Source organism: Myotis nattereri (assembly GCF_964212035.1).
Source record: "Myotis nattereri genome assembly, chromosome: 8".
NCBI classification, from domain to species: domain Eukaryota; kingdom Metazoa; phylum Chordata; class Mammalia; order Chiroptera; family Vespertilionidae; genus Myotis; species Myotis nattereri.
This window is the reverse complement of record NC_138083.1, coordinates 33960819-33983959: the sequence shown is the minus strand read 5'-3', so window position 1 is coordinate 33983959 and position 23141 is coordinate 33960819. Positions and strand designations below refer to the sequence as shown.

Genomic DNA, 23141 nt, shown 5'->3' with positions numbered 1-23141 from the left:
AACAGTTAATAGTTATTAAATGTGTTCAACCTAATAAGTATATCTGGGTGTTTGTTTTTCCAGATCTTTTAACCCAACAGAGAGTTCTTTTGTACCGGTGACTTGATTATTTTCCCAACAACCAAGTAGGAGTTCAAAAGACTGTTATAATTTCGCCTTTATGGATGAGGAAACAGGCCCAGGGGAATTGGGTTGCCTGCCCAGGTTCACAGAGCTGCTAAGGCCAGGGCCATGGTGAGGGACTAGTCTTCAGGCCCACTCAGCAGCAGTTCTTTATGTCATCCATGGGTAGGGCATTCTGGGAACTCAAGTCAGGTATCAGTACATCTTAGGTGCAATTTTTCACTTATAATCCGGCATCCGGTAAGTACTTGTTGAATGAATGAATAACCCTGCTTTCACTTCTGTGGCACAGGTGGTGATTTTCAAGGTGGGAAAACCATCATCTCTTGCCCGAGCGGGCACAGTAACCTCCTCCCTGGCCTCTCTGCTTTGCTCTCTAATCCACACTCCAGAGAGGAGCCAAAGTGATGGACTTAAGATGTAAACCAGGTGACATGGCTTCCCCAGCTACATCTTCCCATTGGCTTTCCATCATACCGAAAAGAAAACCCTACACCCTCAATTATGGCCACACATGATCCTGCACACTCCCTGCTTCTCTCCTCTCAGCCTAATTCTTACCACCTCCCTCTGGCTTCCTCCCCTCCAGTTCCACCAGCTCTTTCCAAAGGCCAGCCTTTTCCCACCTCAGAGCCTTTGCCCATGCTGTTCTTTTTAAAAACATTTTTTAATTGATTTCAGAAAGGAAGGGAGAGAGAAACAATAATGATGAGAGAAAATCATTGATGGGCTGCATCCTGCACCCCCTCCCCCACTGGTGATTGAGGCCACAACCTGGCATGTGCCCTGACTGGGAATCCACCACACGTGTCCTCCTGGTTCAAAGGTCAATGCTCAACCACTGAGCAATGCTGGCTGCCCCTCCCCCTGCTGTTTTTTCCTGCTGGAAATCTCTCTACTCCCCCCCCCCCCCCCCCACACACACACACCTCTGTCTAATTTTTAAATAGCTGGGTCCTTCTTCTATGTCAGGTCTCAACTTTAATGTCACCTATTTAGAGAGGTTCTTTTTCGCTTTTGTTTCCTTCATAGAAAATTGTGACCATTTGTAAAAGCTTTATTTGTCTCCTTGCTTATTTTGCTCGGACGCCCTCCTAGACCTGAGGTGTCCCGTCTGTAGTTAGCGGACAGATATGGCTGTGAAGCAACTGACATGTGCCTGGTTTGAATTGGGATGTGCTTGAAGTGTAAAATACACACTGAATTTTAAAGACGTCCTACCATAAAAAGATGTAAAATGTCATTAATCATTTTAAAATACTGACCACATGTTGAAATAATAATGCTTGGGCTATACTGGGTTAAACCATCATTAACAATCTGTTTCTTCCTACATTTTTAATGTGGCTGCTAAAACATTTTAAGTCACACATGTGACTCATGTTCTATTTCTATTGGGCAGCGCTGTTCTAGACTGTTAGCCAATGCAGATAGGAACTGCTTCCCTTTTCTACCTGCGTGCTCCCAGTACCCACCATGTATAGGTACTCGGCGAGTACTTGTTGAGTAATTTGGTTTTTATGAGAACGCTGGGCTCGGAGAACACTGACACAGGCCCCAGGTATGCTGTGAATTTGAGGAATAAAGAAACACAAAAACAAAGGTTTTCTTTTTCTCCAGTCATCGCGTTTCCAACAGGTTCTGTCAGTCCTCTGTCCTTATCTGTACTGACATTCCCGGCACAGTCACCTGCTGCTGTAGATGGGGGAGGACAGCTGGCTCCGCTGCTTCTATTTCCGTCGCACAGAGGTGTCTGGTCTCCATCACTTTCTATTCTCCAGCTTTGGTCCTAGTCGCAGAAGGGCTCCCCTCAGCACACTGAGCACACAGATAGGGCAGCTGGGACTCCCAGGGGACTTGCCCAGGGTCACCCAGCAGGTCAGAGGGGAATAGGGCCTGGAACCTTGGTCTCCAGAATCACTTTTCAGGACTCTTGCCTCCAACTACATCCTGTTGCCGTGTCCTTTACTCTGGGGGACCAGGTAACTGCAACCCTCTCCTCACCTCCCTTCACCTCTGACTTCTGGGGGGGGGGGGGGGGGCGGCAGGGACAGATGTGCCCGGTCCCAGCAGAACTGACCCAAATGGCACCATCCACATAGAGGTCAAAGTAGTTGGGATGAAGAGATGGGAGGGTCAATGGGAGGATGAATGAATGGATGGGAGGATGAGTCAGTGAATGAATGAGCCGAAGGATGGGAGAACAGATGGTTGTGAGTGGGGCAGGAGGAGGGCTGGCTGTTAGGATGCCTGCCTGGGGAGTGTGGCGGGACAGGGGGCTACAGTTGGAAGGAATCGCCCACTTCTCTCGTCTCAAACAGGAGCCGAAGAACACAGGACCCCCAGCAATCCAAGTCCAGCCCCATCGCTTTTCGCTTTTCGGCTAGAAACCCAAGGCCCGAGGAGCAACGTGCTGCGCCCCGGGGCCCGCTGGGAAGTCGGGGCAGAGGGGAGCGGGGAGCTGGGTCTCCAAGCCCCTGGTGCGGGCTCCTTCGCCCCCACCGGCCGAGCCTGCCGGTGCCAGGGTGGGGGGGCGCCTCGCCCCCGCCTCCGGAGGCCTCGGCCCCACGCGGCCCCACCAGCTGCCGTTGTCCCGTGGGCCCTGGGCCCGGCACACTGGGGCTTTGTCCAGTCCCCGCCGCGACCCGCGGGAGGGGCCCCCACATGACCGAGGGGGTAGGAGGAGCCTGCGGCGGTGGCGGCGGCGGCGGCTCCATCAGTTCCCTCCGTGGCCGGGGGTCGGCGGGCGGTGACGGCGGCTGGGCCGGGCTGGGCGCGGCCGCGGACGCCGGGCCCCCTGCTCCCCGCCAGGCCGCCGGCGCTGGGCCTGGGCCATCGCGGCAGCTGTGACCCGAGCGCTGTCGGGGCTGCGAGCTGGGGGTGCGGCCGGACCCCCGGCCCGGGGATCATGGGGAATGGCATGACCAAGGTAGGTGGGCGGGGGCCCGCGGCCGCACCTGCTCGCCCCCCCACCCCGCCGGCCCCGCTCGCTCCGCCCGCCTCTGACCTTCCGGCTCCCGCCGAGTCCCTGTGTCTGTCTCTTTCTCCCTGTGACTCTCAGATCGGATTTCGCTGTGTGTCTCTCCGGGGCTGTATCTCTCTCTCTCTCCTGTCTCTGTCTCCTGGTGTGTCTCTGTATCTGCCTGTTTCTGTGACTGTTTCTCCGTGTCAGGGAGTCTCTCTCTCTCTCTCTCTCTCTCTCTCTCTCTCTCTCTCTCTCTCTCTCGTCTCTGACTCTGGACTCTCTGCCTCCTCCTGTTCCTGCCTTCCCACTCCCTCCTCCTCAGAATTCCCCACCACCCACCCTGGCAAGTCCACCTCCCCCTTCCCTCTCCCTGCTGCTCCTACCCTCCCCCTGGTCTTCGTGCCCTCCCTCCGCTTTCCTCCCACCCCCACCCAAGGCAGCCTGCCTTGTGCCCCCTGGTGCCTCCCCAACCCCTCTCACAGGGTCCAGGCCCCCAGAGGGACAGGGCCCCTCTGTCCTGAGGTTCAGACAGCCTTCCTGCTGCCTCCAGCTGCAGGGGTGGGAAGGGCAGGCTCCCCTACCCCGCTGACCCTGCCGGCTCACCCTGCCTGTCCCTCCTGCAGGTACTTCCTGGACTCTACCTCGGAAACTTCATTGGTGAGCACTGCCCACTGCCCCGGCCATGGCACTCTGCCTGTCCCAGGCCCACGTCTGTCATGCACGCTCTGGCCCACGCACCTTGGAGGCGCTCAGAAATGGGGCTGGGGGCCGGGAAGTGATGCCAGGCTGGGAGGGGGAAGAGCTCATGAGGATGGAGGGGTAGGTACACGGGTGGGGAAGTGTCTCCGGGGCAAAGGGCTCAGAATGCTGGGCGCTGGGCAAGTCTGCAGCTGCTGGGAGCCTAGCCTCTCCCCCAGCACCAGACCAGCACCCCTAAAGGTGCTGGGGTGAGGTCTGTTTGCAGGTTTGCTTCTAGCTGGGAAGCTGGAGACCCCCGCCCCCCTCAACCTCCTCAGAGGAGGAGCAGTCCTGGAGACTGGACTCTACCTCAGAAACTCCATTGGTCAGTCAGCACTGCCCACTGTGCCCCAAGGCCTTGGCCCTCTGCCTGCCCCGGGCCTGTGTTAAGAGACAGGCTGGTCCGGGGTTTGGGGGGCCCATGGTGAGAAAAGTCACTTCCATCTGCAGAGTCAGGGAAAGCTTCCGAGAGGGAGGGGCATCTGAACTGGGATAGGGCCTTCCCCATCACCCTGTCCCCCAAGGGCTCAGGTGCCCCTCTCATAAGCCCTGATCCCTTCCTCCCTGGAGCCACCTCAGCAGCACATGCACGTTGCTTTCTGAGTATTTGGCTAAATAAGGCCCGAATTCCCGTGAGGGCAGAAGCCAAGACTGAGCTTGGTGAGCACTCAGTAAACGTGTTGGGTGAGGATGTGGACAAATGGAGACAGAGGAGATCTGTGCCATATACTTTGATTATAAAAGGTCTGTATATACTGGCAATCCAGCCCCTAGAAATGACCTCTGATAGCCCAGTTTGTGGGGCCTGCCCCCAGGTCATTTTTCATCTCTTTGTCGATACAGATACTAGATTTAAAACAAAAATGGAAACCTATTCTGCATGTTGTTCTGTCACCTGTATTTCCCATTTAATAATATATTGTGGACATCCTTGCACATCAGCACATAAAGATCTACATAGTAGTCAAGTGTGAATATACCATTTTTTATCCAGCTCCCTTTGGTGGACACTTAGATTGTTCCCACTTCTAACTATTTCTGATGTTTTTACTGTTTTAAGCAGCACTGCAGAGAACATCGTCCCCTGCACACAAAACTTCATGTGAACAAACCCTTCTGTAGACAAGATTCCTAGAAGTACAATTACTGGGTCAAGGGTATGCCAGGAAGGAGTGTTTGAGATGGAAAGAATAGCACAGGGAAGGCGGGGGAGATGCCGGGCTATTACTTGGGGGTGCCCCAGAGACAAGACTGAAGCCTAGGGGTGTGGCAGGACCGGTTATGCTAGGAGTAGGAGGTGGCCTAGGAGCCGGGACCAGGCAGAGGGTCCACCAAGGTGGAGAGGGTGAGGTGAGAAGGAGAGTTGGGCAGGGAGTCGCCTCTCACTTGGCCATCAGGAACACATGGTCACACCTGCCAGACTGGCTCAAGATTCCTGTTTCTTTCAGATGCCAAAGACCCGGATCAGCTGGGCCGAAATAAGATCACTCACATCATCTCCATTCATGAGTCACCTCAGCCTCTGATACAGGTACTCCTTACCCCCATCCCAGGGCTGCGCATAGATCGGGGAGGGGGCTTGAGAACCCCCCCACCCCCAAGCCCATTTATCATGTACCTACTATGTGCCAGTCCTTTACTGCCTTCCTGACCCATGTATCTCATTTGGTTGAAAATTGGCCTCTTTTACATTAGCATCCCTGGTTGCCAACTGAGGTAAAGTAATGTGCCTAAATTCACACATCCAGGAAGTTAAGGAGCTAGAATTTGAACACAGGCCATCTGGCTCCAGTGCCTCCACTGAGCCATAACAAGGCCCCCACATGGCTTCCCATTGCCCAACTGAATAGATGACCCCAAATGGATGGTTCTGGGCTCCATGTTTCGTTTTGGGACCCGGTGCTGTGGCTTTGCCTCCCTGGGCCTCTGGTCCCTCAGCTCTCTCTGCCCCAGGGGGCTGTTGTGAGGGGGGCAAATGGGCTGCAGGATGGTGAGGATGCCTTGCACACTGTAAAGCGTGGCTCCCACAGGAGCAGTTGGTGCTGGTATTATCGAGTATTATTTCCTGGGGAAAAGGAGGTGAGGGTGTTTTGACCCAGAGGAAGAAAGCAGGCAATCCCGACCACATGTGCTGAAGTCAGGAGGCCTGAGTTCACACCTTCACTTACGCTCTATAACCGTGGGTACAGGACTGGGTACAGGACGTCGCCTCTCTGAACCTCAGTTGCCTGATCTGTAAAGGGGATTTTATGAGAGTACTGACCTCACTGAATTGTTGCAAGCCACACAATAGGTGCTTAACAATTTACAGCTGATGTAATACAAAGTTAACCATCCTCATCGCATGAACAGAGACCCTTCCTCCTTATCTGGAGGTAAAGAACTGGGGGTGGGGAAGGGCTCTGAAGATCTGAGATTCAGACCACGTTCTGTCACAGATTTGCTGTGTGGCCTTAGGCAGGATCCTTCCCCTCTCTGGGCCTTAGTTTCCCCGTGTGTCCGATTTGATTATTTCTGAGAGCAACATCCAATAATCTATGATCCTCAGTGTCATTCAAAGAAGAAATTTTCAGGTCAATGGAGTCTGATTTTGCTTTATAGTGCAGGCTTGTTTTGAAGTAACTAGAGTATGCAGTCACTAGATTGCGTGGGGAAGGTTGTGAAGTCATGAATATATTTACTAATGAAATGACTGCTTGTAAAATGAATCCCTGCTCCAACAGCCCTCCCCTCTTCTCCCAAGCGTCTCTCCTGCTCCATCCATCAGTGAATTTGCCAGTCAGAGGTTGATTATGCCCTGAAAATGCAAGGCCAAATGTGTTGCAAATGAAATTGCAAGCCTTGCAAAAGATGCAGGGCTGAGTGACCTTGGTGAAAGTGAGTTAGAGAAAGGCTGGGCTCTCACATGAAGCCTGTAACAAATGAGGATCTGGCTGGGGCCCCTTAGCCACTGGCCATTGGTGGGCCAGGCACCTGAAAAGAGCCATTTGAATATCAAGTGATTAAGACAAGTCCTTGAGAAAGGTGATGAGGTTCTTGGAATGTGGGCAAAAATCATCTTTATGAACTTGTGTGAAGGTGAAGCACGAAGTGAGGGATGTTGGAACAAGTTCATTGGAAAAACTAGTGACAGTCCACTCCTTGATTATTTTAATAATTAGCACAAATTTTATAACCACAATTCATGAAGTGTAAACTCACTTTCATAATTTTTGTTTCTTTTCAAGAAAATAAAATCTGCGGTGCCCTTCTTACTATGTAATTTTGTAATCCTCATTCGGAGGGGAGTCACTCTAAGTGGCCCTTTCCTGGCTAAAAGAAAGGTCCCTGGATCCTTTTTATCAACTTCTTAGAAGGTTCTAGAATCACAGATGGTCAGAGCTGGGAGGTCCTCTTTGAACAGAGAGGACAACTGTGGCCCAGAGAGGGGCAGGAACTGGTCTGGGGTCAGGAGGTGCTTGCGGGGCCCGGGCTGGGGTAAGAGGGTGCAAGCAAGCCCCCTCCCACTGCCTGTGTGTGTTTTGTACTTTCAGGGCATAACCTACCTTCGCATCCCAGTAGCCGACAACCCGGAGGTACCCATGTAAGTTCCCTGGGATGGACCGACAGATGGACAGACAGCTGCCTCCGCTGGTGGTGGGAGGGAGGAAGGGAAGTGGTGTGAGGGGGAAAAGAGAGGACTCAGACCAGGAAGCTGCCCTAGGACCTCAGCTCCGATGGTCACCAGCCCCAAGTTAGACTCTGTCTCAGCCGCGCGTTGGTCTGTGCCCCTGACCAAGACCATTAACCTACCGGCGCTGAGTCCCTGCTGCTGTGAGTTGGAGAAAGTTCCCCGTCCCACAGGGTCAGCTGCACCAGCGGGTTTGCAAAGGTCAGGCTCAGCTGGTTCCTGGCCTTGGAGTTAAGATATCTGGATTCTGGCCAGGCTTTGCCATTTACTTGCCGTGTGACCTTGGACAAGTCACTTCCCTTCTCTGAGAGGGACAGTGGGGGTGTGATCAGCATCAAGGGGGCTTTCCAAGATCAGGTGGCAGGGGCTGAGGATCCAGGACGAGGCCTGGAGTATAATGGGGGCTCCGAACCCAGGATTTTTGTTCATGTTAGCAGCCGTGCCTCCAGCCTGGGAGGGGCCCCGACAAGGCACCCTGCCCCTCTGGAATCTTGCTGTCAGCCCCATTGTAGACCATCACTGTCCCCGGATGCTTTGATTGCAGACCCCCAGAGCAGGGGGCCCCCTGTGTCTCCTCCCACCCATTTCCTTGAAAAATCAAGATGCCTCCTCCCCTGTGGAAATAGGGTGCCCAGGACACATTGGGGAGGTTCTCCGGCCTCTGTAGCGGGATCTGCCACGACTGGTCTTTCTTTATTGTTTCACACACATCCCCACCTCAAATGACAGCATTGGCCCCTACTCACTGCACGCACGAGCTGACCTAGGGACCCCCAGGCTCTTTGTCTCTTGCCATCCCATAAATGGGGAGGGGGACAACTGGGAGACACCCCCCCCCCCCAGTGCTCCCTCCCTATCGCTTTCTTCTCTAGCAAAAAGCACTTCAAAGAATGTATCAACTTCATCCACTGCTGCCGCCTCAACGGGGGGAACTGCCTTGTGCACTGGTGAGTAACGGGGTGCTGGGGAGAAAGGAAGTAGGTGGCTGTCCTCTTCCCCAGACACGCACTCATCCAGTGGGAAGGAGGAACGTGTGGCAGATCTTGTCCAGCTGTCACAGTGGCTGACAATCCACCGTTCAGCTGGTAGAAGCTGCAAGGGGGCTCAGATCAGGGCGCTGTCCTTCACCAGCTGTGAGGCCAAGGCCAGCTAGCTGTTTCTCCCTGAGACTCAGTTTCCTCATCTGTAAAATGGGGAAAAGAATGCTGCCATGGTGGGCTCTTGGGAGGGACAGGTGAGGTCATGCAGGTAACCAAATACCCACCAATAGTTCTGGCTCCCTCCCCTCCAGGCGTTTGAGGCCATAGTAGTGCAGGGCAGTGGAGAACCCCAGGCTGGGAGACGGGACCCCCAAGGCTTCCCAGGAGCCCCTAGCCCAGTATATGTCACTCGTTTCGTAACTTCTCACTGAGCACGAACCCTGTGCCAGAGCCCCAGCCGCAGGAACAGCTCCCCCAGCCTTGTCTCTCACCCTCTCTCCCTCCTTTCCCTGCTCCAAGTGCACTGGCCATCTCCCTGCTTTTCAAACCCACCAGGTCCCACCTCATGGTCTTTCCTCCATACTGTTCAGGACTCAGCTTGGTGTCACTTCCCTGGGAACAGCTGCCCTCATCCTCCCCATCCCCCCTCTAGATTAATGTCTCTTCCTATACCACCTCCTGGCCCCGACTCATCTTCATTGTCACCACCTGGAGCTGCTTCCCTGCTTAGTGTCTGTCTCCCCCAACCAGACTAAGTATCAGGGTGACAGAGACCATCTCTGTTTTACTTCCCACGGGATCCCCAGTATCTGAAAAATAACAGATGATCAGTAAATGTTTGTTGAATGAACGAATGAAATGATGTTTCACTCAGGACTTTAATGTGGAGGAATGCCTGGGGATGCTCCAGGCAGAGGGAACAGAATGGGCAAAGGCCTGGAGGTGGGAAGATAGGTCCTGGTAGGTCCTGTGGTTGGAGCTCAGGAGGCAAGGGTGGGAGAGTGGACGTGGGGATGGGATGTCTGGGGGGCACAGAGAAGACTGGGCCTTCCCTGAAGCTTGGGGTGGGGTAATCAGCTTTGCAGGCATCTCTCGAAGCACCACCATCGTGACAGCGTATGTGATGACTGTGACGGGACTAGGCTGGCGGGAAGTGCTCGAAGCCATCAAGTCCACCCGGCCCATTGCTAACCCCAACCCAGGCTTTAGGCAGCAGCTTGAAGAATTTGGCTGGGGCACTTCCCGGAAGGTAAGGACTGGGGCAGGGGCTGGGGCAGGGTGGGAGGCTCTTCCCACTTGAGCTGAGCATTGCTTGGAAAGAATTGAACCCTGGCAGCATTGCTCAGTGGTTAGAACACCGGCCCATGGATTGAAGGGTCATGGGCCCGGTTACTGGTCAAGGGCATGTACCTGGGTTGTAGGTTTGATGAGAATGTGGGAGGCAACCAATCGATGTGTGTCTCTCACATCGATGTTTCTCTCTCTCTCTCCCTCTCTTCCCCGCTTCCCTTCCACTCTCTCTAGGAATCAATGGAAAAAATATCCTCGGGTGAGGATTAACAAAAACAAACAAACAAAAACACAAAAAAAGAATTTAGCCTCTGCTTCAGACCTGGCAGAAGATTTTTCTAGGGCCTCAAACTCATGGCCCTGTAGCTAATATCGTCCCTGGGTGTATTTTGTTTGGATACTAGATGTTTTCTTTTTCATTGAGAATTTGAACGCCTTTGGGCCAGACTCTGGACCCTCCCATTGGATCAGGTCCCAGAACTCCCTGCTCTACCTGCCTGGAACCTGAAGGGCATTTGAGCGTGTGGGCCCCTTTGGAGAGAAATGTCCATCTACTCCCCGCTGCATCCCTGATGAGGCCAAAGCACTCCCTTCTCTTCTGCCCAGTGGGCAGATGGCACATGGAGATATCAGGGAATGAGGCTTCGGGGCAACCGGGGAAGAGAGACAGAGAGAGAGAGAAGCAGCAAGTGCAGGAAGGCTCCCAGCAGGTGGCAGGCTGGCATCCAGAGGCTTATCTGCAAGGCTTTAGGGAAGAGGCAGGCACAGAAGAGGCCCCGTGTGAGTGGAGTTGCTGTGCAGGGGGAGGGTCACGCTGGCAGGTCTGGAAGATGGGGTGTCCTAAAGGAAAGTGGGTTCAGGGGGAGGGAGGGACTCACGGAGGGGCTCAGTAAGGGGCATGGAAGCGCAGAAGGGGGGCTAAGAGGACATTCGGGAAGGGGAGGGGCCTAGCGAGGTGGGGAGAGCTCGCCCCAGGGTTGGGGAGGGGCCGGGCCAACTGCCTGGCCCCGACCGAACCCCTACATCCCACCCCAGCTTCGCCGGCAGCTGGAGGAGCGCTTCGGAGAGAGCCCGTTCCGCGACGAGGAGGAGATGCGCTCGCTGCTGCCGCTGTGCAGGCGCTGCCGGCAGGGCTCCGCGACCTCGGCCGCCCCCCCCGCGCCGCAGGCCTCGGCCTCCGAGGGGACCCTGCAGCGCCTGGTGCCGCGGGCGCCGCGCGAAGCCCACGGGCCGCTGCCGCTGCTGGCGCGCGTCAAGCAGACTTTCTCCTGCCTCCCGCGGTGCCTGTCCCGCCGAGGCGGCAAGTGAGGAGCCCGCCCCTCCTCCTCCTGGGCGCTCCCCCGCCGGGGGCTGTCTGGGCCGCCCGCGGCCTCCAGGAGCGCCCAGCGCCGGGGGGCGCCCCGCGGCGGCCGGCCCCCTGCTCCTGCCCGCTCTGCCCGCCCCGCTGGTCTGCGGCCGTGCGCCCGCCCCCGGCCCGGCTCCTCTGGGTGGGGCCCGCCTGCTGCAGTCACCTGGTGCCTTAGGCCTGGGGTTGGGGGCGGAGGGCGTGCGGTCGGACGGGCCCGCAGGGTATTAAAGACACACAGAGCGGCCTTTCTGAGTGCCTCCCAGTTACTGAGCGGAGGTGCGGCGGCAGGACTCTGCCCGGGGCCGGGAGCCTGCAGGAAACGGGGGGTGGGGGGGGGGGGGCTGGGGTAAGAGCCGGCCCCCTGGGTAGGACTGCAGGCCTCTGGGCTGAATTCTGACTGCTTCTCTGACACTCTCCCCCCATCTCTCCCCGAGCCTCGGCCTCCCTCCTCTTTGAATCCCCTTCCCCTCCCCACTCTCCTCCCTGAGCCCCCTCTTCCCCTCCGACTCCCTCCCCTTCCCTGTTCACAGACACTGGCTGGTAACTGCCCCCCGCACGCCTGGCCTTTTCCATACCCGAGCTCACTTAATCCCGGGCGGGCGGGCAGCTCGCCAGGGGCCACGCGGCCAGAGGAGGGGCGGCCGGCGTGAGGGCTGCTGAGAAGCGGCTCTTTCTGGTTTGGGTGGTTACTGGGGAGGGGCATCCACCCCCGGCTGGTGGGAGTGACCCTGCCCACCTAGAGTTTAAAGGCCAGGCAGCCCCATAAAGCAGCACATTGACTTCAAGGATGAGCAGGGGTCATTGGAGCTGCCTTTTCCTCAACTAAAATTAACCCCGAGTTGAGAGGGCTCTGAAATAGCTGCAATAATATAGCCACTGGCATGGGGCTCACTATGGACCATGCACTGTGCCCTCGTGTTGCTGATATTCTGGTGGGAAAGACGCCAGATAGATAGATAGATAGATAGATAGATAGATAGATAGATAGATAAACTAAAGGAACATAGTCAGGGAGTGAGGGAGTGAACTGTTCTGCTCTCTGGGGAGAAGCACTCTAGGTAGAGAGGGCAGGAAGTGAAAAGGCACTGAGGAAGGATCCTGTCTGAAAGCAAGATGGCTGGACTCAGCAGAGTGCAGGGAGCCTGTGGTAGTCCTGGGTAATTGGGGGGGCGGGGGTGTCACCATCCACTGGGTTAAAAACACCATTCTATTTATATCGGTACCTTCCCCTACTTAAAATCTCTATGCCCCCCCCCCCCCATTATCATAGGACAAAACAAACACCTTGATCTGATGTTGCAGGTCCTTCATGATGCTCCCCCGGCTTCCATCATTACATTCACCAACCACACTGTGACTCAACAACAATAATAGTACCAGTCACATACTGACTCTCACTATGGGCCAGGCAATGTGTTAAACATTTTACCTGTATCTCGCTTAATCCTCAAGCAACCCTAGGAGGGAACCCTTGGTGCCCAAGGTCACCAGCTTGCAAGCGGTGGGACTGTGATTTGAATCCAGGCAGTCTGGCTGTGGACCCCACCCTCCTAATTCCTACAATCGGCCACTTAGGCAAATGAAGGGATTGTCTGACACACCAATGGCCTCTGCTTTGGTGCAATTATTTTGTATTATTTAAATAATTTTGTATTTAATCATGTGAAATGCTTTATGCCCCATAGGAGCGCTTCAGGCCCGAGTTTGAATCCTGGTATGGCTAGAAGTGTCCGAACTGGGTGGCTGCTGGAATATGGGGACAGAGGGTGGGGAGCATGAAGGCCCCTCTCACAGGGTCACATGAAGGACAGTGCTACCAGCCTCTCGCCAATGTGGCTGGGCACCCAGCTCTGCACACTCACTGCAGAGGGGGTGGCTGCTCTCTTGGAGCCTCAGTTTCCCCATGTACACAGCAAGCGGGGGAGCCGTCCGAGCTACTTGACCTCTTTTAGATCACAAACCCCAGGTGACAATTTAATGACAGATACAAACTAGAAAAATGCAGAGACACTCGGGGGGATCACAGACCCCACCAGGAACCCCTAGACTCCGGGGGTAGCTGTTGTTTCGGCTCCTGGGCTCTCAGAGACACAGGTTTGGATCCTGACACCCCCACCTATTAGCCTTGAGACCGAGGTAATTATACTGATCTCACAAGCTGCCTCAAACACCAACCCAGGTCACTGCAGGAACCGCTCTCGCAGGCCACACCGGTGAGCATCCATAAAGGGGGCTCCCAAGGTTTAAGGAAATCGCTGCCCACGTGTGGCCCATGGACCCCCTGGATCAGAATCACATTCTACAAGTCCAGGTGGACTTAGTTTGAGAAGCACAACACCTTTCCAGCCTCTACGGGCCAGTTCTGCAAAGGGGCCCACCACTGTCTGGCCGGCTGGCTGGGAAGAGCAGAAAGCAGGTGCAGCGGAGGGGCCAGGGACGCTAGCCCCCCCCCCCCCCACGCACACGCACACACCCCTGGGCAGGGGCAGAGCCCTGGCTGTCCCACACCTTGCCCCCAATGGGTCTTGGCGTCCCTGGCCCCTCCAGCAGACCTGTGCAGGTGGCCCCACGCCCTCTGGGTCAGGCTACACGGGGAGGGACCAAAGCAAAGGGCCTCCCGGGAGAAGGGACAGAAAGGAAAGTGAAACCTGCCCGGCTAGACTTTCACTTTCGCTGCCTCCACGCACCACCCAGGTGGCCCCGCTGTCGCCCTTCACCCTTGCCCTTCGCGCTGGGGGCCCTGTCGCTGCGGGCCCAGAGCGGGCCCCCAGCCCTGCATCCCCGATGGCCGGCGACCCCTGGCGGAGGGAAGAAGGGAAGGTCCCCGACGACGACGGACGACACACGGCGGGGGCCGGGGGTCCCCTGCGGCTCCGTGACTGGCTGGTGTTGCAGGTCGAGAGCGGGAGCTACCCTGGGTTGTGCTGGGAGGACGAGGGCAAGACCCTCTTCCGCATCCCCTGGAAGCACGCGGCCAAGCAGGGGTACCAGGCGCGGCAGGACGCGGCGCTCTTCAGGGTAAGGGGCAGGGGCTGGCCGGGAGGGCTGTGGACGAGCTCGGCCCCAACCCCAACGCCTAGAGCACTGACCTGGGCCACTGGCCTGGCCCTTAGCCTCGATCGCCTCTAGTGTTCTCCACGGATGGAGACCCTCGGACTCCCTCTTAAAACAGAAGCCCCATGGCTGCAGGACCCCACCGACCCTACGTCTCACAGAGGCCTCTCCCCCCTCTCCACTGCGTGAAATGAGGTGCCATGGATGGGAACGCCCTCCGCTTGGGGACATTTTCCATGCTTCCCAGCACCAGCCCTTCTCAGGGGCCTACCCCTCCAGGGCTGCCTCCCTTTCTTCAGTCATCATTCACTTCCTCCGAACTCGTACTTTCCCATACGTGTAAGGTCCAGACTCTTTCCTGTACGCAATAAGGAACCAACCAACCACATATCAGGCCACCAGCACCCCAAACACCACCGCACTGTCTCTAGCTCCCGATCCTCTGGTCTGCCCATCTCCTGGCCACCAACTCCCTCACTCATAGCCCCCCAGTTCCTTCTCCCCCTCCTCTGCCCCTTCTGGCTTCTGTCCCTCCTGCTAATGTTTTTAGGTGCCAAATCTAAGGATGCCATCACTGTCATCTTCTTTGACTCCTGGTGGAGGGAGGGGAGGCGTCCTGGATCGGGGGCACCCTCCCTCCTCCTTGAAACACACTCACTTGGTTTCCAGAATCTCTGCCTCCCCGCCCCCCCTCACACACACACCCTGCCTTCCACTGTTCTACCTTCATGGCCCCTGCTTCTCAGCCTCCAACCCCTCCTCTCCTATTTTGGGGCTCTCAGCATCCACTCCTGGACCTTCCTCTTCATGTCCCATTCTCCCCTTCCACAGCCTCAGCATGGAGCCCAAGCCTGTTGGTCTCATAGTCCCCAGACCTCTCAAACTCAGCATATCCTCAACACCACGCTCATCAGCTTGCCCCTACCAGCATCCGTTTCTCGACATGGAATATTGCACACATTGCCACCCAGACCCCAGAGCCAGGGACCTGAGCCCTGGCTTCCTTCCTCCCTTCCAATCTCATTCTTCTCCACTACCAAGGCCTGCTGGCTCTTCCCACAGAACCTTCTTCCATCCATCGACTTGGACCCATTCTACAATCTCTCACCAGGACATCTGCTGTGGCCGCATTGAACTCCCTGGTCCCCCCCATCCCTGTCTCTCAGCTCTCCCCTCAGTCCTCCAGAGGGATCTTTCTAAATGTAAATCTCGCCTTGCTACTCCCCTACTCAGAATCCTCCCATAGCTCTGCATTGCCCTTGTGGTAAAGTCTCAACGCTTTATCGTGGCCTCAAAGCCCTGGAGGAACTGCTCGTCCCTGGCCTCATCTCTCTCCACTCCCGCCCTCCCCCAGCTGGAGACCCAGCCCGAGAGTTCTTTCAGTTTCCAAATGCTTCATGGCTCTGTCACCACTGGCCCTTGGCACCTGTTGTTCCCTCTGCTAGAGCACCTTCATCTTCATATTCACCTGCCAACTGTCATCGGGCTCAGCTCAAACGCTTCTTCCTCAAGAGTCTTCCCCGGTGCGTTCATTTAATGCATGTATTACGTCTAACTCAGAGCTTCTCCCAGTTCATCCCTGATTCCCTCTGCTTCCCCCACTGAAACCACTTTCCTATGAAATTGTAAGTGCCTGGTGACACCGAGCACAGAGCCTGGCACACAGTGGGTGCTCAGTAAGTATTAAATAAGTGTTTGCATGGCCTTATTGCTGCTGTTCAGAGGAGAGAGATTCTGCAGGCTGACCTGCCCCATCCTTCTGGCTGCTTTGAACATCCCTCAACCCACCACTGACACACACATGTGACTCCCTGGTTTCACACCTTCCTGGTGCCCAAAGCACAGGGGCTACAGCTTGGCCTTTGAGGACATTCATGATCCAGCTTCAGCTTGTCTATTCCTTAGTTCCTCTCCACCTTTCTCCCACCGCATACATTATTTGTGGATTTCATGTTCGCAAATTCACTCACTCGCTGAAATCTGTAACCCCAAATCAACACCCAGGCAGTGTTGTGGCCGCTTACAGACACACCTGCAGACGAGGGAACAATCTAAGTCCCTGGGCGTGCACATTCCCAGCTGAGGTTGAACAGGTCTGCCTTCTTGTTTCGGCTCTCACGCGATAAACAAATATCCTTTTTTAGTCTATTTAGTGCCACATTTTAAATATTTTTGTACTCTTTTTAAAAAATATTTTTTATTGATTTTTAGAGAGAGAGAAAGAAGGAGGAGGAGGAGGAGGAGGAGGAGGAGGAGGAGGAGGAGGAGGAGAAGAGAAACATCAAAGTGAGACAATACATGGATCAGCTGCCTCCTGCACGCCCCCTACTGGGGATCGAGCCTGCAACCCCAGCATTTGGAGGTGGAGAATCCCTCAGGGGCGATCAGGAGCTGCTCCATCACCCATCACCGGTCTGCGGGTGCCTCCCCGATTGCCCCTCAGGAGCAGGGGGAGGTGGAGAAGCCCTTTGGGGTGATCAGGCTGGTGCCGGGCGGGACTGCGGCACAGGAACAAAGAATTTTCAGTAACCACCAGAGGCTTGCCCCATGACAGTGGTCTGTCGCCCCCACTTACCTGCTCCACCATTCTGCCATAGCCGGCCGATGCCCACCATGTTCTGTGAGCGCTCCCTGGTGGTCAGTGCATGTTTTTCGGTTATTCCGTTGTTCATTCTATTTGCGTATTAGGGTTTTATATACCGGTATATAGATAAGGTATCCTGTGGAAATACACACAAAACAGAATTATTGATCACTTGATGAAAATGCTTCTAGATGCTGCCTAGACTCTATAGTGGATATCCATTACACACACACACACACACACACACACACACACACACACACTTTCCCAGGGATGGACATAGCACCACAGTATTCCTGCAGTAGATATCCTTGGGACCTTCAAGAGCCTCTGTGAGAACTCCTTTTCAGTTGGAATTTCTACTCACAGGGTATGTTTCTACTTAATTTAACTAGGCATGCCAGATGATCATGTAGAAACTCTGCACCCATTCCACGCCCATCAACTCTGCCCACGTCGCAATCAACTCCTGACATTACCAACTGGCTAAATTTTGTCAGCTTACAAGTGATATCTCTATGTTTATTTGCATTTCTCTAACACTAATGCATTTAAATACTCATATGTTCATGGGCTTATGGTTTCCTTTTTCTGTAAATCATTCATTCTTGTTGATTTGCAGAAGTTTTTTGTATGTTCCAGATTTAGCCCCTTGCTAATTTCAGCCATGGTCAATTTGTTTTGCCTTATGGTCATGCCTTTGAGGTTTTGTTTACAAGCATTCTCTGCTCCTAGGTTTTCTCCTATGTTATCTTCTATTAATTTCATACGTTTACCTCTTACTTTTGGTTTGTTTATCTTCTGGATTCTGCTCTTTGTATGTGGCAATAGGTTAAGATTTAATTTTGTGGTTCTCCAGGTAGCAACTCACCACATTATTTTATATCCTGTCATTCTATTTATTTATTATGTATCACAATCCATAATCTGGAATATAGCTATTACCACTGAGCTGTTTGCAGCTGTCTTTTCCCATCAGACTGGAGCTCTTGGAGAGCAGGGACCATGTCTGTCTTGTTTCCCATTCAGTTCCTAACTCGGGCCTGACACATAGTAGGAGCTAAGGAATATGGGCTAGATGGAGGGAGGGAGGAAAGGAGAAAGGAAAGGATGGAGAGGTGAAGGGACAAAGGATCAGAGGGAGAGAGAGAAGGGTGGGAGGCAAGGGACAAGAGAGGCCTTCATTCCTTTTTGTAACACCAGTCCCCCCACCCCAGGATACTCCTGCCCAAATATCCTTGCTCATCCCCAGGCCTGGGCCATACACAAGGGCAAGCATCTGGAGGGCACTGACAAGGAGGACCCCTCTACCTGGAAGACACGGCTTCGCTGTGCTCTCAACAAGAGTGTGGACTTCCGTGAGGTGCGTGAGCGCAGCCAGCTGGACATCTCCAACCCCTACAGGGTCTACCAGATTGTCTCGGACAGTGCCCATGGCCCAGGTAACATCTTGCCCTTGGAGGTAGTGGCCAAGAATGGCTCTCTGGGCAATAAGAACCTCACTTTGCACGTCATAAAATGGGAAATGGTGGGCTTATTGAGCTTAAACTCATGGGCAGGTAAACAGAGAAGGACCCTTAGACCAACCAGTTAATCTCCCCGTGTGAAAAGGAGGAAATTTAGGCCCAGAGAGAGGTGGGTCTTGCCTGAGATTACGCAGTGAGCTGGGGTACTCTTGTCTGGGATCATCTCAGTTGAGGGGGGGTCCCCTTGGGGCCCAGAAACAATAGTCTATCTCTTACTCCATCTAGTTTCCAGGACTCGTGCTTCCTCTGAAGAGGAGGGTGTTCTCCAGAGCCAGCAGGAGCCCCTTAGAGAAGTGATGGAGTCCACCTGCAGGACAGACCAGGTCAGTGTGTCCCCTGCGGCCTTACAGCCTTGTCAGCTGCCACCTTTTACCCAAACCAGCCTCTCTCTGGTCTCTAACACATGCTCTCGCCCCCTCCATGCCCACTCTTCCCATCAGCTCTACTTCACCTCTGCTATCACTTTCCACTACATCATTCTATTCACTTCGCCTCCATCATCTGTAGCTCCCTCACTGTTCCCATCACCTCTGTCATCTTCAGCTCCATCACTGTTCCCATCACCTCCATCATCTGTAGCTCCCTCACTGTTCCCATCACCTCCATCATCTGTAGCTCCCTCACTGTTCCCATCACCTCCGTCATCTGTAGCTCCCTCACTGTTCCCATCACCTCCATCATCTGTAGCTCCCTCACTGTTCCCATCACCTCCATCATCTGTAGCTCCCTCACTGTGCCCATCACCTCCGTCATCTTCAGTTCCATCACTGTCTGCATCAACGCTATTTTCTCCAAGCTTACTCCCTGACCCCTATTCATCAGTGGGTCCATTCCTCTGACCCCAGTCACCCCATGAGATCCAGTTCTACCACTGAATTCCCTTCACTGTCATCACCTGTAGCTCTCTCACCCCATCATCTCCATCTCCATCACTGTCTGTATCACCCCTACTATCTCCACCCCATCACCTCTCCCATCATCAGTGGTTCATTGCTCTGTCCCCAGCCCGCCCCCCCCCCCCATCAGTCTAATCCATTCCACTTTCTCTAGTGCTCCTATCAGCATCCATTCCATCACTCTGTCCCGCTATCTCTATCACTTCTGTTCCCCATTCACTCCTAGCACTTTTCCTCCTATCATAGTGAGCTTCATCTCTGACCCCATCACCTCCAACAACCCCATCAACTCTCTTTTTACCTCTATGGGGGAAAGGTCTTAAGCCCTGAAACCTCAAATTCCTGTCAACCCCAGGTGGCCTTCAGCCTACCCAGACCTCCCTCTGCCCCACAGCAGACAGTCTGGGAGCTCCTCTCCCACCTCACTACCCTCTCTCCTGGTGTTCAGGCTGGCTCCGGATTAGCCACCGAGGCTGAGGACAGGGAGCAGCCCCCCAGGCTGGCCCAGCAGGGCTCATTGGCACCGGCTGCCTTGCTCCTGGGCCCTCTGGCTGACCACAGTAAGTACTGGGCTTCCTCACCCACCCTGCATCCTCCCTGGCCTCCTCCAGGACCTTGATCCAAGGGTGAGGTGGTGCCTGAGTGCGTTCCCTCCGTCCCCAGGGTACCAGGCTCAGGACCCCTCACACTTCTGGAGCCCTTTGTCCTCTGAGGACGTCAGCAACCCCGGTAAGGAATCTAAAGGCTCTCCTTTCTGACCGCTGTGCAGGTCCGGGCTGGGGCCAGTTAGCCTCTGTCTCCCACCCAAAGTACCCAGCCCAGACTCTCACTAACGACAGCCAGCTTTTGCTGAGGGCTTCGTCTCTTCCAGGCATGCTTCTAAGCTCTCCCCACAGTCCCGAGAGAGAGAGCCTCAGAGGCAGAAGCCAGAGGTGAAGGACCTCGCCCAGGGTCACACAGCTAGTGGCCTGGGAATGTCCCTAACAGCTCCTAAGTGCCAGTGAGAGAGTCGAAGCCCAGGGCCTGGCTGCAGAGTCCACAGCCCTAACCACTGAGCAACTGCTGGCTCCTCACAGGGGCGGCTGTTGCTTTGTGGTTAATTCCACCGGCATTCATGTACTTGCTGGGAGGAAGCTCCTAAAATCCCAGCGTTGGGGCTGGAGGGCCTCAGAGCGATGCCCCCATTGTACAGAGAGTCCCGGACTCTGCTTCTGAAGCTCAACCACCATTTCGTTTATACTGGAAACTGCGATTATTTGCCACCACCGCCACTGCTACAATGATTGCCATCACTTCTCGGGAGGAACCGCCCAAACTTCCTGAGGTGGGGGGTGGGAGCGCCTCAGGGCCCCTGCCCTGTTGAGGGGTGACAGGGGGGCAGGTGGGAGCTGGCGCCACCCTCACCTGGCGCGCCTCCTGGCCCCTCCCCGCAGATTGCTGGCTGCACGTGCGGCTGTTCTATGGGGCGGAGCTGGTGCGGGAAGCCACCGCGCGCACGGCCGAGGGCTGCCGTCTGGGCCCGCGCGCAGCCGTGGACTCCGCGGCGGAGCGCCTCCTGGGGCCGCCCGGCGTGGCGCAGGTTCGCTTCCCGGAGCCGCCGCCCGGAGCCCGCGTGCTGCGGCGCCTGCTGCCCCACCTGCAGCGCGGGGTGCTGCTGTGGGTGGCGCCCGAGGGCGTGTTCGCCAAGCGCCTGTGCCAGGGCCGCGTGTACTGGCGCGGCCCGCTCGCCCCGCACCGCGCGCAGCCCAACAAGCTGGAGCGGGAGCGCACCTGCCAGCTGCTGGACACGCGCCGCTTCCTCGCTGGTAGGTGGAGCGGGTGGGGCCGGGGCTGCTGGACACACGGGTGGGCAGAGGGATGTGGGCAGAGGAGAGTGGGCACACGAGGTGTGGGGGCAGGGCCATGGGCTTCAGGAGGCTGGGCCTGGGGTGGACATCGAAACAAAGGACATGGCACAGAAGCACCGGGAGTGGGAACGAATATGGCCATCAGGAGAGCTGGGCACAGTTATCGATGTAAACATCTGGGAGATATAGGCGGGAACAGGCTGGGGGCATTGGGTGTGGGGCATACGCAGAGGCGTGGGCAGGTGTGTCGTCATAGGGCAGGGCACTAGGCATAGGGTGGGCAACAGGGGCACTGGGCACAAGATAGGCTAGGGGAGTGCAATGGGCATGGATGGGCATAAAGGCAGAGCAGTGAGCGCAGGGGCACAAGACATAGGGCATGAGCACTGGAAGTGGGCACGATGTAGGCATAGATGTGGAAGTGGGCATAGGGCATGGTGTACACAATGGGGATGTGGGCTCATAGGACATGGGCATGGGATATGAGCACAAGGTGGGCACCAGGTGGGATGTCCCATCTTGGCCCAGCCCCTACAGTCTCAGTGCCCGTAGAACTGCGGGCCCACCTGCAGGATGGTCGCCCAGAGCCCGAGTACCAGATCCGTCTGTGCTTTGGCGAGGAGTACCCGGGCCCCCCGGACCAGCCCCAGGAGCGGCTCATCATGGCCCACGTGAGTCACCTCCCCTCTCCAGTCCCCACAACCTCCAGTCACCTCCTCACAGCCCCTCACTGCTCCGTCTAGTCCCAGCTCTGCCCCTGACCTGCTCTATGACCCTCTGATCGCTATGACCCTGCATGTAAAATGTGTGTGGGGAAGGGGCCATCATTAGGGCTGTGACTTCCCACGGGAACATAGAAGGTGGGTAACGGAGAAAGTCGGCTCATTGCCTCACCTCCCACCCCTGCAGGTGGAGCCAGTCTTTGCCCGAGAGCTCCTCCTGCACACGAAGCACCGCAACCACAGTGCCCCGGTGGCGAGGCCCCGTCCCCACACCCCGTGATGACGCAGCTGGGTCAGCCCTGAGCAGCCACTTCTTCCTCACACCTTCTAAAGTCAGCCCCACGGGAGGCAGAGCCCACCCCAGCTCTGCCCAAATGGAGCCAGTGGACCTGGGCCTCCCCCCACCCCCCACCGAGCACAGGCTTCAGCCTCTGAGCTGCGGAGGTGCAGCCCTGGAGCGCAGTGTGCAGTGGATGGCCTCACAGCTGGGCCCAGGGTGTCAGGCGGGACCGAACTGGACCTTGAGATTCCAGAAACAGCAATTAGAGCAGAAGAAATAAGACTTCGTTTCTTTGTTGCGAGCCCAACATGCCTATAACAGTTCATCTAAAGCAGACCTTACCTGCGATGGATCCATGATAAGCTTTGCTTAAAGCTGCGTTTACCTCTAAGGGGCTCTGAGTTTCCAGACTCTCCCTCCTACCTGGGTTTGGGGTGAGGGGAGAGGGTCCCAAAACAGAGGACTTGGCCTGACCCTGGGACTCTGGATGCTAACCACTAAACCGCCAGCACCAGGAGACACTTTCTTTGGAGAAACTGAGTCAGGCCCCCAAGCAGAGCCCTGAGGCAGAAGCCAAAGTGGGAACCAGGAGGAGTCCAGCCCCTCCCCGAGCCCCAAACTCTACAAACTGTAAGTTGTAGGAAATTCCTGAGATTGGGAGGGAGCCCCTCAACCATGAGGGCAGCTGACCCTGCTTTGTCAGTAAGTCACTGTTTTCTGCCCCTTTTCTGATTTCCGACTTGTTAGGGCTGCTTTTACAGATGGCGTCATAATAAATCTCTTTCGGTGATACATTAATAAGTCACATGTTGCCCGGATGGCATGGCTCAGTGGTTGAGTGTGGACCTATGAACCAGGAGGTCCCAGTTTGATTCCTGGTCAAGGCACATGCTCAGGCTGTGGACTCGATCCCCACTGTGGGGTGTGCAGGAAGCAGCCGATCAATGATTCTCTCTCATCATTGATGTTTCTCTCTCTCTCTCTCCCTCCCTCCCTCCCTCTCCCTCTCCCTCCCCCTCCCACTTTCCCTCTCCTTTCCTCTCTGAAACAAATAAGAATATATATATATATATATAAAAAGTCACTTTTATGGGGGGAGGGACTATGATTCAACAAAG

The 23141-nt window shown here is 55.6% G+C and overlaps 2 protein-coding genes across 3 annotated transcripts; both read left to right on the top strand.

Annotated features, from left to right (window-relative positions):
• The first annotated feature begins 2812 nt into the window (after nucleotides 1-2812).
• Nucleotides 2813-11358, top strand: DUSP15 (dual specificity phosphatase 15). Of its 2 annotated transcripts, XM_081096755.1 has the most exons (8): nucleotides 2813-3052; nucleotides 3712-3745; nucleotides 5275-5357; nucleotides 7360-7409; nucleotides 8369-8443; nucleotides 9554-9725; nucleotides 10001-10025; nucleotides 10802-11358. In XM_081096755.1, the coding sequence occupies exons 1-8, from the start codon at nucleotides 3032-3034 to the stop codon at nucleotides 11287-11289; spliced, it is 948 nt and encodes a 315-aa protein (XP_080952881.1). In that variant the 5' UTR covers nucleotides 2813-3031; the 3' UTR covers nucleotides 11290-11358. The 2 variants fall into 2 exon arrangements, with proteins under 2 accessions (XP_080952881.1, XP_080952882.1); XM_081096756.1 differs by lacking the exon at nucleotides 10001-10025.
• Nucleotides 11359-13898: 2540 nt separating this feature from the next.
• On the top strand, nucleotides 13899-22827 carry LOC308523080 (interferon regulatory factor 4-like; the record flags this gene model as incomplete). The annotated part of the gene is made up of 8 exons (XM_081096751.1): nucleotides 13899-14132; nucleotides 18005-18194; nucleotides 18504-18601; nucleotides 19623-19734; nucleotides 19838-19903; nucleotides 20608-20979; nucleotides 21574-21692; nucleotides 21931-22827. 8 exons carry the CDS (start codon nucleotides 13899-13901, stop codon nucleotides 22021-22023), a joined length of 1284 nt encoding a protein of 427 aa, XP_080952877.1. The 3' UTR covers nucleotides 22024-22827.
• Nucleotides 22828-23141: the final 314 nt, after the last annotated feature.